Source organism: Nelumbo nucifera, chromosome 6 (assembly GCF_055504915.1).
Source record: "Nelumbo nucifera cultivar China Antique chromosome 6, China Antique-T2T, whole genome shotgun sequence".
Taxonomy (NCBI): domain Eukaryota; kingdom Viridiplantae; phylum Streptophyta; class Magnoliopsida; order Proteales; family Nelumbonaceae; genus Nelumbo; species Nelumbo nucifera.
Window position 1 is genome coordinate 25202005 of NC_142654.1, and position 15608 is coordinate 25217612.

General features: G+C 46.7%; 1 protein-coding gene across 2 annotated transcripts; it reads right to left on the reverse strand.

Moving 5' to 3' along the window:
* Positions 1 to 598: 598 nt before the first annotated feature.
* On the reverse strand, positions 599 to 15236 carry LOC104598667 (heat stress transcription factor A-2b-like). 2 transcript variants are annotated; one of them, XR_002022729.2, is made up of 4 exons: positions 14168 to 15236; positions 12912 to 13790; positions 1353 to 12813; positions 599 to 1276 (listed from the first exon to the last, which is right to left on the reverse strand). XR_002022729.2 is itself a non-coding variant. In XM_019197979.2 (2 exons), exons 1-2 carry the CDS (start codon positions 14462 to 14464, stop codon positions 13035 to 13037), a joined length of 1053 nt encoding a protein of 350 aa, XP_019053524.1. In that variant the 5' UTR covers positions 14465 to 15236; the 3' UTR covers positions 12911 to 13034. The 2 variants fall into 2 exon arrangements, 1 of the variants encoding a protein (XP_019053524.1); XM_019197979.2 differs by lacking the exons at positions 599 to 1276; positions 1353 to 12813 and having other exon boundaries at positions 12911 to 13790.
* Positions 15237 to 15608: the final 372 nt, after the last annotated feature.

Sequence of the window (15608 nt, forward strand, 5' to 3'; positions counted from 1 at the left end):
CATCTCAAGATTCCATTCTCTTCAGGTCAATTCCGTTGAAAAATATATATTACGAAATAAAAAATGTTTAAGATCAAATGAAGGAAAATCACCTTGATTTCACCCACTTCATCCGTCTCCTGATCCCTTAGCAGCTCTTCTGATATCAACCCGACCAAAAGCTCATATTGTTCGTCTTCCTCTTGGTGAAATAGAGCATTGTTCATCATCTTCGCTTTTCTTTCGTCATAGTGCTTTCCTCATTATTTTCCCATATATAAAACCAAACAATGGAAGAATAAATTTTTATAATTTCCCATCCCATCTCATATTTTCTCATTCCACTCAAATCTTCCCATAAACCAAATGGAGCCTAAAATTTTCATTGCAGAGAATATCCTTTAAGAGCTATGATTCATATGGCTTGGTTCCTTCCCACCTTCTGTGTATACAGTTAAATTTAACTGTCACGGCTGTGTATAGGTAGCCCCAGAAGATCAAGAAAGGTTTCCACGCTTATCATACTAGTTCTTCATTTACATTGGTTGCCAAGTTTTCTCGATATCATAGTTGGTCGTTTGTGAAAACGAATATAAGCTACTGTTCAACGCACAAGACAGACAATAAATAACATAGCACACTTTACCACTATTCACATAACATAAATTTAGTCCAATAAAAATCAAACATCAATCCATTTTTGTGGCTTTCAAAAAACATCCCTTTTTGTGGATCCGATCCCCATCCCAGATTCTAAAACTGCTAATCAATTATAGATAACACAGAAGTAAGCCATGGAACTTGAATCACAATTATGTGTTCCTTGAACGTAAATGGCACCTCTTCATCATCAATTAAACAAACTTTTGGTTTCTTTTTTATGCATCTCGTCATCCTACTCCAGTGATTGAATGGCACTGCTGGTATTAAGCATGTCGACTAATCCAACAGGAGCAAATTAGATTTTGCTCGACAATAACTTCATCGGAGAAACTGTAAGAAGCTCGAAATTACATGGCTCCAATGAAATCTCCATATGTTCCCATGACTTCAAGGGCATCAACTTCTTTGCCCGAAACATATATACGACAAACACTTGTACCCCTTCAATGGAAATCAGGTTTTTTCTGTTTTCCATTCAATATCGTTTGGGTTCGTCGTAGCCGACACAGCATGTGAAAACTCGGAGGCACAATTGTTTCTTCAAGCTTGACGGCACTAGGTGACATGCCATCAGAATTGGTAGGCAATCGCAATCAAAGCTTGGTGAAACAATGAAATCACTGCCAGTAGTCTCCTGCCAAAAGAAAATGAAGATATAAACAAAGATGAATAACAGGGATGAAAGAAAAAGGAGAAGAAAGGATGTTTACCACCGGTTGACAATATGCCGTTAGAGTTCGGTGATATAGTGAAGTCGCCGCCAATGGTTCAGTGCTAGAAGAAGAGAAAGGAAGAAGATATTAACAAAGAGGAATAACAGGGTTGGAAGGAGAATCAAAAGAAGGGATTCAGCTTATTCTTGTCACTAGTTGGCTCCATGCCATTAGAGCTTGGGGAAATCGCTGCCGATGGTCTCTTGCTCTTGGGCTAAGGCTTTGGTGAAAATGAAAATGGGGGAAGGGGAATTCAAACGAATGAGAGGCTTTTTTTATGTAGTGCGATCTGACTATTCTCTGTTGGAGGACAATCTGACTTTCAGTCGGGCGACGAGCTAGGTGAATCTGCAAGACAGCAAATCAGAGAACTCGGGGTGGCTAACCCGGCGAGCTGAAAAGCTTTGAGAGCTAGAGAGCTAGAGAGCTAGAGAGTTGAAAAATCACGCGTACCTTGTGCCATTGGGGTTGGTGCCTTTATATAGTTGGGCCCTCGCGGGTTTTGTGGATCGGTTCCGGGATCTTCGTCTGATGGGATCCATTTCCGCTTTAATTGGGGGGTAACATTATCGATAAATAAAGATTATCAATTCTGCCCGATCCGGGCGAGGAGAAGATTAGGCCTGCCGTTACGTGGTGTGATCCCATAAGGTTCGGAGTCTGTTGGAGAGACTTCCGGGATCGTTACGTGGTGATCCGGGTCGGTATCCCCGAGCTGATACTTCAGTCTTTTAGTTTCGAACTGGATTGAATGCCGAGGTGACTCTGCGCCGAGGTGACCCTGTGCCGAAGTAAATGAATACCCGAGCTCAATTGTTGCGAACTAGGCATGCTAGGCTGAGCTGTCATCTCTTAGTCAATTTGTGTCCACGTGTCCCCTTTTTGCTAGGTTGGGCCAAATCACCCTTCATCAATTCCCCCCACTCCCCGAGCCAGGGGTCTGACGAGTCTAGGTAGATTTGGCACGAGGTCTAGGCGATTTGATGGGCAAATCATTGGTCGGACCTGTTCGGCCGCCCACCTCAACCAGGAATAACCCAGGTCGCGTCTAATGTACGTGCAAATGTCACTATGTTTTATAAACTCTGTGGACGTCAAAACACGCGCTAAACTGATTTCAACCTTGGGGGTCGTGCAACCGATTTTCTTAGGAGTCGTTGGATCGTGACAATCTCGACCGTTGATCCCCGGACACACCAGCTATAAATAGGGGGCAAGGGACCCATTTTCTTCGCCACAAGTCCGCTAATCTTCAATCTGAGGTCGCGCTCGAGTCCTTCAGTTCGGTGTCTTTCCGAGGTTGTCTTCCTTTCTCCGGTCTTTCTTTTGGTGAGTCTTCCCTAGCTCTCTTTTTTGATTTCGCGTCTTTTCGTTATGCCAAGCTTTAGTTTCGATAGCCTTTTAGACGAGAGTGGTGAATCCGCTTGAGCCGAGGTGGGTACCTCGGCTCAGGCCGTAGATCTTTGTCCTGCCGAGGAGGTTACTTTGGGTCAGGATGCGGTCCACGGTCATCCCGAGGTGGACTCACTTCGAGGAGAGCGAGAGGCCTCTGGTGACCTGGCTTCCACCATGCATCGAGGTCGACTGCCAGATAACTTTGGTTCGTCAACAATGACGACGGACCGGCTTCTATCCCCAGTAGCTCGGTACAGGCTTCCCAACGACCTTGTCTACAATATCCCCTTAGGTAATTTTCCTTGAGAGCATGGTCACGACGAGATCGTGATGTTCGAGGAACAACTCGTAGTTGGTTTTCGTCTTCCACTTCACCCTCTGATAGTCGAAGTCATGAAGTTGTTCAACATCACCATAGACCAGTTGCACCCGAACTCCATCCGTAACGTAGTAGGAACCATTTCCCTTTTCCACGACTACAACCTTCCTCTCGCCCTCGACATCTTTTCCTTCATTCTTTCCATAAAAAAGAATTCGTCCTGTGTTTTGCCCGAGCACAGGCAAACTTATTACCTATCACCTTGTCCTACCTTCAAACTCTTGCACGAGCTCCTGAACAAGGTCCCGGCCTGGAAGAGACGATACTTTGTGGTTCGTAACCCTGAGGGGTGGCCTTTCCCGACCCATTTGAGAGCAGCCATCCAGGACCCCAGTGTCAGATTGGACCTGAAGACAAGGGAGACACTCCGATCTTGGGCGGAGCTCGGCTTGAAGTTCGTAGACTTCATGACCGAGGAGAAGCTCGTGCAGGCCGGTCTGAGTCCTAGTAGGTCATTGTTTGTTGTATTTCCTTTGTTTTATTTTGGTACTGTTTCTGACATATTTTTTTGGTAGCAGCTATCATGGACATCCCCTCGAACGAACTCTTCAGGCGTATGAAGAAAGGGAAAAAGAAGCGAGCTTCAAAAAGAGCTCGCGTTGAGTCCTCAACGGCTGTCATTTTAGAGCCCGAGCAGCCATCAACCGACGAGCAACCTCCTATGATAGACTTGGTCAAGGAGGAATCGGGCAAGCTCTCCCCGCCTCGCTTGCTTGAGGAGGCTACGTCTTCGGAGCCTGCCCCGGCAATTTCCGCTTCTTCAGGTAGCGACGACGCAACTCGGAGCATTCTGACTCCGAAATTCGGCCTCCTCAAGAGCAAAGGCGCAGTGTATGCCGAGGAGGTTGCTAGCTGGGCCGAACTGCCGGTTGCTCAGTTCGGAGCCCGAGCGGCTACTCATTGCATGGTGGTAAGTTTCTGGACTTGTCTTCTTCGATATGTCTTGTACTTGGCTTTTTATATGCTGACGCTTGTTTTCCTCCCTTGATAGGTGAATTCCGCCTTCCACGCTTTGGTTTATCAGTCCGAGGTGAAATTGAACCGGGCCCTCGCAGCCGAGGAGTCTTCCAGCAAGGCCCACACCGAGCTAAACTTAGCCCGCAACGAAAATAACCAACTGAAGAAGGGCGCGCGGGCTAAGAAAGAGCTGATCACGTTGCTAATGTCTGACAAGAAGGAGCTCGAAAAGCGTGAGGCGGCCTTGAAGAAGGAGCTTGCGAAGCGGGAGGCAGCGCTGAAGAGGGAGGTGGAGAACCTCGAGGCTCACGTGAAGGAGCGGACTGAGGTACTCCTTCAGGCAATGGAGGTGGCCAACGTTAAGGCCGTCGAGGAGTACAAGACTTCGGCGGAGTACCGGAGGGAGATGGTCGAGGTGGGGACGGCGAGCTACCGCAAAGGTTTTAAACTTAGCGGGTGGCTGACCCGACGTGAGTTCCCCCAGCTCAACCTCAATGTCATAACTACTTCGAGGGTCACAAAGGAGATGGCCGTCAAAGCTGCACAAGATCCGGACTCCGAAGTAGAAAGCGACGGCGACCTGTTCGATGATGATGAGGAGACCGTTGCTGGCGAAGTCTCTACCAAGGACGAAGAGCCCCGAAGTGACTAGAGGCCTCTTCTTAATCCTTTATGATATATACCCCGAGCCTCTGAGTTCGGTTCATAGTGAAAGTTTCTCTTTTTTTTGTACTCAAAAATTTACATCAATGAAATACAAGTATTGGCTATCTCTGTGCAAGGAATTGTGTAAATAACTCCCGAACTGGCGAACTAAATCAAATAGGAGTAAAAAATGTGTTGGTTACCCCGAACTGTCGAGCTAACGAGTTGGACCACGAGTAGGGATAACCGGAGTAGATTTTTTCAGTGTTGATTACCTCGAACTGTCGAGCTGTCGAGCTAACAAGCTGGATTCCGAGTAGGGGTAACTTCACATCATTGTACGCCGAGGTGGGTGGACACTGTAGGGTATATACCCGACCTGTCTGCACACAGGCTACTTGCTTAGGTGTCAGTTATGCCTTAGTGTTGAGCCATCAGGCCCGACTCCAAATGGGATCAACCTATTGTTATATGCTGAGGTGGGCTAGACATAGTAGGGTTTTGTACCCGAACTGTCTATGCCATAGGCATGAGAACTGATTTGCCTATGCCGAAGAGGCGAGTAGGACTTGTCTGCCTATACCGAAGAGGCGAATAGGACTTATCCGCCCATGCCAAAGAGGCAACTGGGACTTATCCGCCCATGCCAAATAGGCGATTGGGACTTATCGTGGTGTCGAGATCTTATGTTAGCTCGGCATCATGGCCCTTAGGCTTTTGGAAGTGACTCACAGTCCTCTCTCCAGTTCGGTGATCATAAGTAATATCTTCCAGAGTCTCGAGCTCGTACGTACCTTCCCCGAATACCCGTCTTACTCGGTACAAACCTTCCCAATTCAGTCCGAGCTTACCGACACCGGGCTCAGGTACCATAACCTTCCGAAGAACCAGGTCACCGATGCAGAAGTGTCACTTTTTGACCTGGGCGTTATAGTACCGAGCTACTCTCTGTTGGTAAGTTGCAGTCCGGATGTATGCCAAGTCTCGTAATTCTTCCACCAGGTCTAGGTCGATACGGAGCTCGTCATCACCTCGATTTCTACTGGGATCACCACTTCTGCGTCGTAAGTGAGGTTAAAAGGAGTTCACCTATGGCAGTCTTGGTGGTAGTCCTATAGGCCCAGAGTATACTGGGTAGTTCGTTTACCCACAATCCTTTGGCTCGAGCTAAGCAAGCTTTCAGCCCGCGAAGTATGGCTCTATTTCCGCTTGCCCATTCGCTTGGGGGTGCGCCACCGAGGTGAAATTTTGTTGAATTCTCGTTTAAGCACACCAATTCTGAAACTTAATATCCTCGAATTGCTTCCCGTTGTCGGAGATGAGTACCCAAGGTAGCCCGAAGCGACATACTATGTTCTTCCAAAAGAAATTTTGTATGTTGTGGGCTGTGATTGTTGATAGAGGTTCAACCTCCACCCACTTCGTAAAATAGTCTACTACTACGATCAGAAACTTCCTCTGTCCTATTGCTGGCGGGAATGGGCCAAGTATGTCGATTCCCCACTATGCGAAGGACAATGGGCTAGTGAGGTATTTCAGATCGGCAGTAGGTCGGTGGTGGATGTTGACGTGCTTCTGACACTTATCGCACTTCTTGACGAGCTCGATTGCGCCTGCCTTCATCCTGGGTCAGTAGTAGCCTTGCCGTAACACCTTCTATGCGAGAGCCCTGCCCCCAACTGTCCACCGCACAAGTCTTCATGGGTGTCACGGAGTACGTAATCGGCCTCTAAAGGTAAGCAGCAAAAATAGGGGAGCATGAAGAACCTTTTGTACAGTTGTCCTTTTATAATGACATACTTAGCCGACTGACGCTCTACCCTTTGGGCCTTATTGCATTTTGCAAGGAGGGTCCCGTGAAGCAGGTAACTCACGAGTGGGTCAATCCAACTCGATTCTGCTTGTGCTACAGGAGCGACCTCTCCTACCCCCCCGAGAATGCTAGGCCGAGGTAAGTTCTCTATATACACGGTCCGCATGGTGTTGCTGCTTGTGCTGGCTAATCGGGACATGACGTTGGCCTCAGCGTTCTTGGACCTCAGGATCTATTCGATGAAGTAGGAAATGAAGTTGCGTAGGATCTCCTTAACTTTGGCCATGTAAGCAGCCATGGTGGGGTCGCAGGCTTCATACTCACCGCTGACTTGGTTGACTATGAGTTGAGAGTCGCTGCATATGATGAGGTGTTTTGCCTTCATTTTCCTTGCTAGGGTGAGCCCGATGACCAATGCTTCGTACTCTGCTTCATTGTTCGATGCCGCGAACCCAAACCGGAGTGTGTATTCCAACTTCACCTCGTTTGAGCCGTACAGAATTATTCCTGCACCGCTTCCTTGTTGGTTGGACGAGCCGTCAACGTGGAGAATCCAGGGCTCCTCATCCCAGGTTGGACTTGCTCTGACTGGGACCGGTGCCGCATTGGTTAATGCTTCCATCGTGTGTTTGAGCTCGGTCAGCTCGGGAGTTGTGGTACTAAATGTACATTCTGCTACAAAATCGGCCAAGGCTTGGGCTTTGATTGTCGTCCAAGGTTCATACCGATGTCATACTCACTTAGTTCGATAGCCCACTTCATCAATCTGCCAGACACCTCGGGCTTGAGCAGGATCTGTCTCAGAGGCTTGTTGGTGAGGACGATGGTGTGGGCTTGGAAGTATGGACGAAGCTTGCGAGCTGCTATGATTAACACGTACACTAGTTTCTCGATCTCCAGGTACCTAAATTTTGCATCCTGCAAAACTTTGCTAACAAGTAGACGGGTCGTTGAACCCAATCTACCTCTTTGATTAGTACCGAGCTGACCACCTCGTCACTCGCGGAGAAGTACAACTTTGATACATCCCTTCTTCGGGTCGGGTCAGAACCGGGGTGCTAGCTATGTATCATTTTAGCTCGTCGAAGGAGAGCTGACACTCTGCAGTCCACTCAAAGTCTCTACTCTTTTTTATGGCTTTAAAAAAGGGTAGGCAGCGATCTGCCGATTTGGTCATAAATCGGCTCAGGGCGGTTATCTGGCCATTCAGCCTCTGAACCTTTTTTACTTTGCGAGGTGGTTTCATATCTAAGATGGCCTTTATTTTTTTCGGGTTGGCTTCGATGCCACGTCGGTTGACTATATAACCCAAAAATTTACCCGACGTGACCCCAAAGACACACTTGTTGGGATTTAATTTGATATTATATTTTCGTAAAATTTGAAAAACACTTTGCAAATCATCTAACAAAAAGTTTGAATACTAGGTCTTCACGACCATGTCATCAACATAGCATTTTACTTTATTGCATATTATATTTTGTTTACAAGTCTTTAAAAGGTTGCCCCGACATTTTTTAGTCTGAAAGGGCATGACCTTGTAGCAATACAACCCGAGCTCAGTTATAAAGTTAGTTTTTCTTCATTGGCGGGGTCCATCCTAATCTGGTTGTAACCGGAATAGGCATCTAGGAAGCTCAACAACTCATGCCCTAAGGTTGCGTCCACTAGGCGGTCAATCTTGGGCAACGGAAAGCAGTCTTTCGGGCTGTCTCTATTCAAGTCGGTGTAATGGACGCTCATGCGCCACTTGCCGTTGGTCTTTTTTACCAGAACTGGGTTAGCTACCCAGCTCGGGTAATGGACTTCCATGATGAACTCTGACGTTAGGAGATTCCCGACCTCTTCATCGACTACCCTCCAGCATTCTGGGGCGAGGTTGCGCTTTTTCTGTCTAACTGGCCTGACTAAGGGATCGGTATTTAATTTATGAGTTAGAATCTTGAAATCTATTTCGGACATCTCTGCCTCAGACTAAGCAAATATATCTAAATTTTGTAGAAAGAAGCTTACCAGCTGAGAGCGAAGTGGCTCCTCGATTGAAGCGTCGATCTGGAGAGTCTTTGTTGGGTCATCAGTTGAGACCGGGATGTGGATCGTCTCCTCTGTTGGGGCAGCTCGCTCGTTGACATACTCTGTTGGTCGCTTGAGCTCGATGTCAGCCACTAGTTTTGCTTTCCTCTTGAGGGCTGCTAGCACTTGCGAGATTCGAGCTAGTCACCTCGCACAAATCCTACTCCGTAGTCTGTTGGGAACTTCATTGCCAGGTAGTTGGTGGATATTACCACACGTAGGACGTGCGTAATGGGGCGACCTACTATGGCATTATAAGGAGAGGGAGTTCGACCACCATAAACGTGTTTTCGAACCTTGCGATATTTGGCCACGTGCCGGCCTCTACAGGTATTGAGACTCGCCCAAGAGGTTTAACCTCCTCGCCGCTAAATACCAGTGGAGTGTCTGTCGGCTTTAAGTCGCTATTCTGGAGTTGTAGCTTCTCGAAGGTGTCCTTAAACAGTATGTCTGTCAAGCTACCCGAGCTCACCAGGATGCGCTTGACTTCGAAGTCGTAGAGCCTCAGTTTTATCACCAGAGCATCATCGTGAGGATACTAGATCTCGCGCGCATCGTCCTCCATGAATAAAATTGATTCTTCAAGTCGAGGTCGCTTTGGTGGGTTCTCCTCTTCGTTTTCTAGTTTGTGGACTCAGGTTCGTCCAGCTACTGAAGTACACCCTGCGATGATGGACCCGCCAATAATCATATTGATTACCCCGCGGATAGGTCTCTCCTCGGGCAACTGCCGTGGCGGCTGCTCATTCTGCCTATTGCTGATCTCGGGGGCATCCCTTCTCTTGTCCCCTGTCGGTCTACTTGCCGATCTGCCTGGCTTCTTTCTTCTCACTATACAAAGTTTTTCAAGTACCCGGGGCGGAGCGCCTCAATCTCGTCGCAGAGGTTCCCGCAGTTCTCCATACTATGCCCATGGTCTCTGTAGAAGTGACAGTAGACATTCCGATTTCTTATTGTAGGATCTCTCTCAACCTAGGAGGCTACTTGACAAAGGAGGAGCCCCTGATGGTCATTAGGATTTCTCCTCGCTTAGCATTGAGGGGTGTGTAGTTCGTCCTTTCAACAGGTGGGGTCCTGGAGCGCCGACCTGACTTGCGAGATCGCGAAGGAGATCGGCTTCCAGATTTGTTTCCTCCCTTGCTCGGGGACTTGCTCTTTCTTCTTTTATGCCCGTCATTACCTGTGTTGTCACTGTCCCTTTTTCTTTTTTCTGTCGGGTTGTCAGTCTTTTGGTTCATTTCCTCTTCGGTTCCAATGGATTGGTCAGCTAGCGTAAGGAATTCTGTGATGTCTTTTGGTTTATTGGCCACCACATGCCATTTGAACTCTCTATGAGTTATTCATTTCTTGGCTGCAGGCAGGTGTTGGGTTGAAGCGCTTGATGTAGCTTCTAATCGACTCCCCTTCTCTCTGAACCTCGTTGAGGAGGCTCTCTTGCGACCTCGGGCACTTCTTGCTGGTGATGAAATGTGAGGTAAACAACTCTGCAAACTGCACCCAGCTGTTGACCGATCCCGGTGCGAGGTTCCGGTACCATGTCTGAACTACCCCCTTGAAAGTGGTGGAGAAAGCCACACACTTGCAAAACTTGTCAGCCCCAGCTAGGTGCATCTGGGACTAGAAGGAGTCCACATGATCATTAGGATTAAAAGACCTGTCATACTTGTCCAGGGGAGGCATCTTGAAATCTTTGGGCATCGGGGTCGCCAAGAGCTCGGGAGACAGGGGAGACGATCCGGAAAGTAGGGTAGGAGTGGCCTTTGTAGCTACCGAGCTCGCTTCCTCCTTACCTTTAACCTGTCCTTGTTGGTTCGGTCTCGCTGGTTGGCTGTTCTGAGCTGAAGTTCGACGTGCCTTGGGACGCCTTCGTTGTTGCTTCTTTATCGGCTCGGCATTGGTGCTGCTGATTTCGGTATGCTCCGGTACCGTTCTGTTGCGAGGTAGCTCCTGGTTCCTTGTGGGATTCTGGGGTTGGCTATCATAGAGAAAGTGGCCTTGCCTTGAGTTCGCACCCAGAACCCCGTACCGGTTACCTGCAAGCGACCCGTCTTGCTGCGAACGTCGAGGAAGATTGACCCTGTTAGGCTGAGTATCCCCGGAACTGTTTCTGAGGTTCCCTTGCAAAGCAGGTGGAGTGATCTGACTGTCTCTCCTCCCGCGGGGTGAGACCTGACTCTTGGGAGGAACTAGGACTTGGGAAGTCTCTTCGCCTCAGTGGGGAGATCGAGTGATGTCTTGGTTCACGCGAGGTCGGTTCTGATTCTACTGGGCCCCTGGGTGCCGAGTTGGAACTGGTTGGTGGCTCTGCGGTAGTGGGGGAAACTGCTGCTGGTACTGCTAGTAGAATAAGTATTGCTGGTACTGCTGGAATTGCTGAACCTACTGCATTTGGACCTGAATGGCCCGCACACACTGCACTAGGTCGTCAAACTGGGACTATCCAACTCCGGGGGGAACCACAGAAGGCTTAGAAAAGGTTGTGCCTACCACTGGGGGAAGTGGGGCGTTCACCTGTGTGGTGTTTGGTGGCATGGTCAGCGTTGGAACCCTAGCCGTAATAAGTGGGATGGTGAACTGGCCGATGCACACTGAAGGAAGTTGCAGTTGTCCCCTAGAGACGTTCATCTCGCTGCTTTGTCCGGCGTGACTGGAAGATGCCATTGATTCGAAAGAAGATTGACTATAAAGAAGATGACTTTCTATCGCTTTCCCACAGACATCGCCAATTGATGTAGCGCGATCTGACTACTCCCTATTGAAGGGTGATCTGGCTTCCAATCGAGCAGCGAGCTAGGTGAATCTGCAAGACAGCGAATCAGAGAACCCAAGGTGGCTAACCCGGCGAGGTCGCTCCGATGCTTAAGTCAGTAAACTGTGATGCGAGCTGAAAAGCTTTGAGAACTAGAGAGCTAGAGAGTAGAAAAATCACACGTACCTTGTGTCATTGGGGTTTGTGCCTTTATATAGTTGAGCCCTCGCGGGTTTTGCGGATCGGTTCCAGGATCTTCATCCTGATGGGATCCATTTTCGCTTTAATTGGGGGGTAGCGTTATCAATTAATAAAGATTATCAATTCCGCCCAATCCAGGCGGGGAGAAGATTATGCCTGCCGTTATGCGGCGTGATCTCATGAGGTTCGGAGTCTGTTGGAGAGACTTTCAGGATCGTTACGTGGTGATCCGGGTTGATATCCCCGAGCTGATACTTCAGTCTTTTAGTTCCGAATTTGACTGAATGTCAAGGTGACTCTACGCCGAGGTGACCTTGTGTCAAGGTAATTGAATACCCAAGCTCAATTGTTGCAAACTAGGCATGCCAGACTGAGCTATCATTTCTTAGTTAGTTCGTGTCCACATATCCCCTTTTTGCTAGGTCGGGCCAAATCACCCTTCATCATTTTTATTGGTGATTTTGTCTCTTCCCAACATTGAATCGGATTGACTCACTTAACGGGGGCATGAATCAAACTTAACATTAATGGAATTGTTAGATTTGAGAAGGGCGGCATGCTTCCCATTGGTAGGTGCACGCACCCTGTGAACCGACGGGCTCACTGGATTCGTACTCCTACATTATACATTGTAGAGATACACGATAAATGAATAACAACAAGGTTTTTAAAACCAACTCAAACAATGAACAGGTCAGGGGTCCGGTTTCTGGTTTGATCGTTCGAATCAAATGGATGGCCCGTTCTAACAAAAAATAAAGAAAAAAAATGGTCAAAATCATTAAACGGTTCAAATGGCTCAATCACCCAAATCAGCGATTTGCAGATCAAATCAATGTTTTTGGCAACTTCCGGTTTTGGGGAAAACTGAAACCAGTCACATGACCGGTTTTGTTTTTTCCGGTCCGGTCCGGTTTTGAAACCATGATTAACAGTATGGATATCGAAGCAATCAGATTGCATGAAAAATAGGAATGGAGAAAAACATGGGACAACCTTTGTGGCAAATCAGGATGGTGCGAAAAAATCTTTCTGGTTCCCAAGCAATGAGCCAATATCCCTGCAATCTGCTAAGAGGGGGAGGAGAAACGACAAAGGGAAATTTTAACAAAGATAATTATGATAAAGAGAACCACACAGAAGAGTCCAACCCAAAAAACAAAAATGAAGAATCATGAGTAGGGCAAACGTTTCTTCCAAGAATATACACCACCTGCTTGAAGTCAATCCCTGTCGTGGTTTTCTCCTGTAGAAAGCAGGAAGGTGGCAATGTAAAAGACCAAAGTCATCGAAAGAAACCAACACTAAACATTTGAACAGCCATGAAGGATAAGGATCTCCTACCAGAAGGCTTTGATCATGGAAGCAATAAAATCGAATCCAAGAACCAATTGTTATCAGATCAGACATTTCAGCTTCCCTACTTTGGGCTGGAACCCAAGTAACCGAGTCGATTGGCGAGGACATTCACATCTCCATTCTCTCTTCTCTCGACCTAATGCGCCCTTGTTTGTTCAAAAGACTTTCACTAAACAATTCTTCCCAAAATCCATCATCAAGTGATTTGCTTCCATTCTCAAATTCTTGTTCTCGCTCTGCATCCTCCTCTTCTTCAGGCTCCTCTCCAGCTTTATTAAATCCCCGCATCTCTAATGCAATTATCTCCAGCTCCGACCCTTCGTACCCATACAGCTCCCCATATTCTTTTTGTTCGGCTTTAATGGGGTTTTCTTCTTCACCACTTTGAATTGCCTCATGATCAGCAACTCCAACATCGCTGGGGCCTTGATCAATTCGCCTTCTCCTTTTCTTGGTAACCGCTTCTTCTAGTTCCCTTCTCCTCTCTTTCTGTTGGATCAGTTGCTGGATAAAAGATGGGTTCTGTAGTGCTCTAGCTAAGAATGTCATCATCTGTTGCTGCTTTAGCTCTGTTCTTTGTATCCTGCTTTCCATAGCTTGAAGTTGGGCACGAGTATGCTGCTGTTGCTGTCTCAGCTTCACTAGTTCTAACAGTAGAACCTGCTTGTCACGCCTCAATCGATCGATTTCTCCATCTAATCCAAATCGTCCTACTTCGACACAAGGGCCTCCTGGAAATTGCTGCAGAGATGAAGGGTGTGGAGGTGCTTTCCTCCTCTTGATGTTCTTCAGGAGATGCTTCTGCCCTCTGAGAAATCCTTCATTTGCAAATTCCCATTTATCTGGATCAACTTTCCTAAATCCCTGTAAAAACTCATATTCCCCATTAAATATTCAAAGTTGAAGGACCGGACCCAGAGGATAAAAAATAATTGAAAACATTTTCAATTATAAAGTCTTAAAAATCTTGAAAAAGAAAAGGAGAAATTTACCAAGAAAGGAGACTCGAGCCGACCCAGTATTCCAGTAGCACCGTTTGCATTTTTACTAATATAATATATAACATATTAATTGTTTTAAATCATTAGAATATATGAGCGAGAGACACAAATCACCCACTTTCAGGAAAAAAAAAACCATTGAATACAAAAATGAAAAAAAAAAAAAATGATGTGCGGTGGAAGAATTCAATCTGTTCAAAATTGCAGAGAAGTAAATAATTTACTTAAGAAGACACTTACGTAAGTGTTGAGCTGCCTAACAAAGCTTGAGAAGTTGTTGTGCTTGAAGTATCTAGGGAGGAGACTCATGGAGAAAGTATGAGAATCCCAGACAATAAAAGTGTTGCCGTCTCTGCTCCAAGAAACTATGCCCTCGGTGCTTGGATCGTCCACCATGTCGAAGGTTTTCGTCAGGAAAGGTGGAGGGCCTAACTCATGGAGGCCCTCCATTGGCTGTGGAGGAGCCATGGGCGGATCACTGGAGTAGGATGGAGTGGCTTCTGGAAACTCTTCCTTGACTGGGCTTATAGGATTCATGGTTGGAAGTTGGAACTATCAAAATAACTCGTACCTTAATTTGGTTTTGCTCTTCTTCTTTTTTAGTATTTGGTTGAAGAATTCAATCTGATGATAGAATCAGAGAAATGGATCTATAATGAGTGTGCAGGAGTAACAAGAAAATGCAGCTAAATGAGTAATTGCTTCAACCAACTGGATAAAGAGAAATAAAAAAACTCAGGTTTTTATGGAAGCTGGGAAAATTTAGAGAAGATCCTTACAGAGTGGAACCTGAAGAAAAACTGAGTAATGGTGGAAATAAAAACAGAATAATTAATTACAAAAGGGGAAGAAAAAGTTAGATTAGACTACACAGAGAAAGGAAAAGATGAAAAATTTGCAAAAGAGATCAAGTGAGGAAAAAAATGGAGGGGAATTAGGAAAGGGAGAAGTTGAGCGTACGGCAAATGGATTTCAGTCTTACAAACAAGTGAATGCAAAAGAAGGAAAATGGAATCTGAAAATCCTTCTTCCCCAAGAACTTGTTCTTTTGGAAAGGTTGTTTAGACTTTACAGCTTTGCTGGTCACAAATGATGAAGCTTAGGTTGAAAATGGATGGGTTCATAACTGAAAGTTCTAGAGAGTAGAGACCATTGGCCATTTTTTGTCTTTGCAATGAATTCTCCTGTCTCCTGCCTTTCTGTTTTTGGCAATAGAGAGAGGGAAAGAGAGAGCAGAAAGTTCTGGAATTTGCATGGTAGAGGAGAAGATGAATTTTGGGTTTGGGAAGAAGGAAGGGAGAGGCCCAGGAGAGACAGGGGGTGGTTACGGTTTAACCCAAATTGTCTACGGTAACTGGAGGATACTGGGCCAATTACGACGCATCACGTATCCTGATGCGTGGAATTCACGTGTACGCAGCAGACATAAACTGATATGTGGGACCCGCGTATATGTTGCTGATGTGGGTTATTGTGATTGGTCAGGTGTCATAAACGAGACGACCTGTAGAGGATCCGAACGAATTGGGACCTACGCCTTACACCAACATCACTGGCACATCTCACCAATGCATGGTAAGATATAATTGTGAGATTGGTGGCGCCTTGTGTGAGAAGCAGATCCGGTATCAATTCGAACTCGTTGTTGTTGGTACTCGGTGGCTTGGACGTGGGCGTGGTG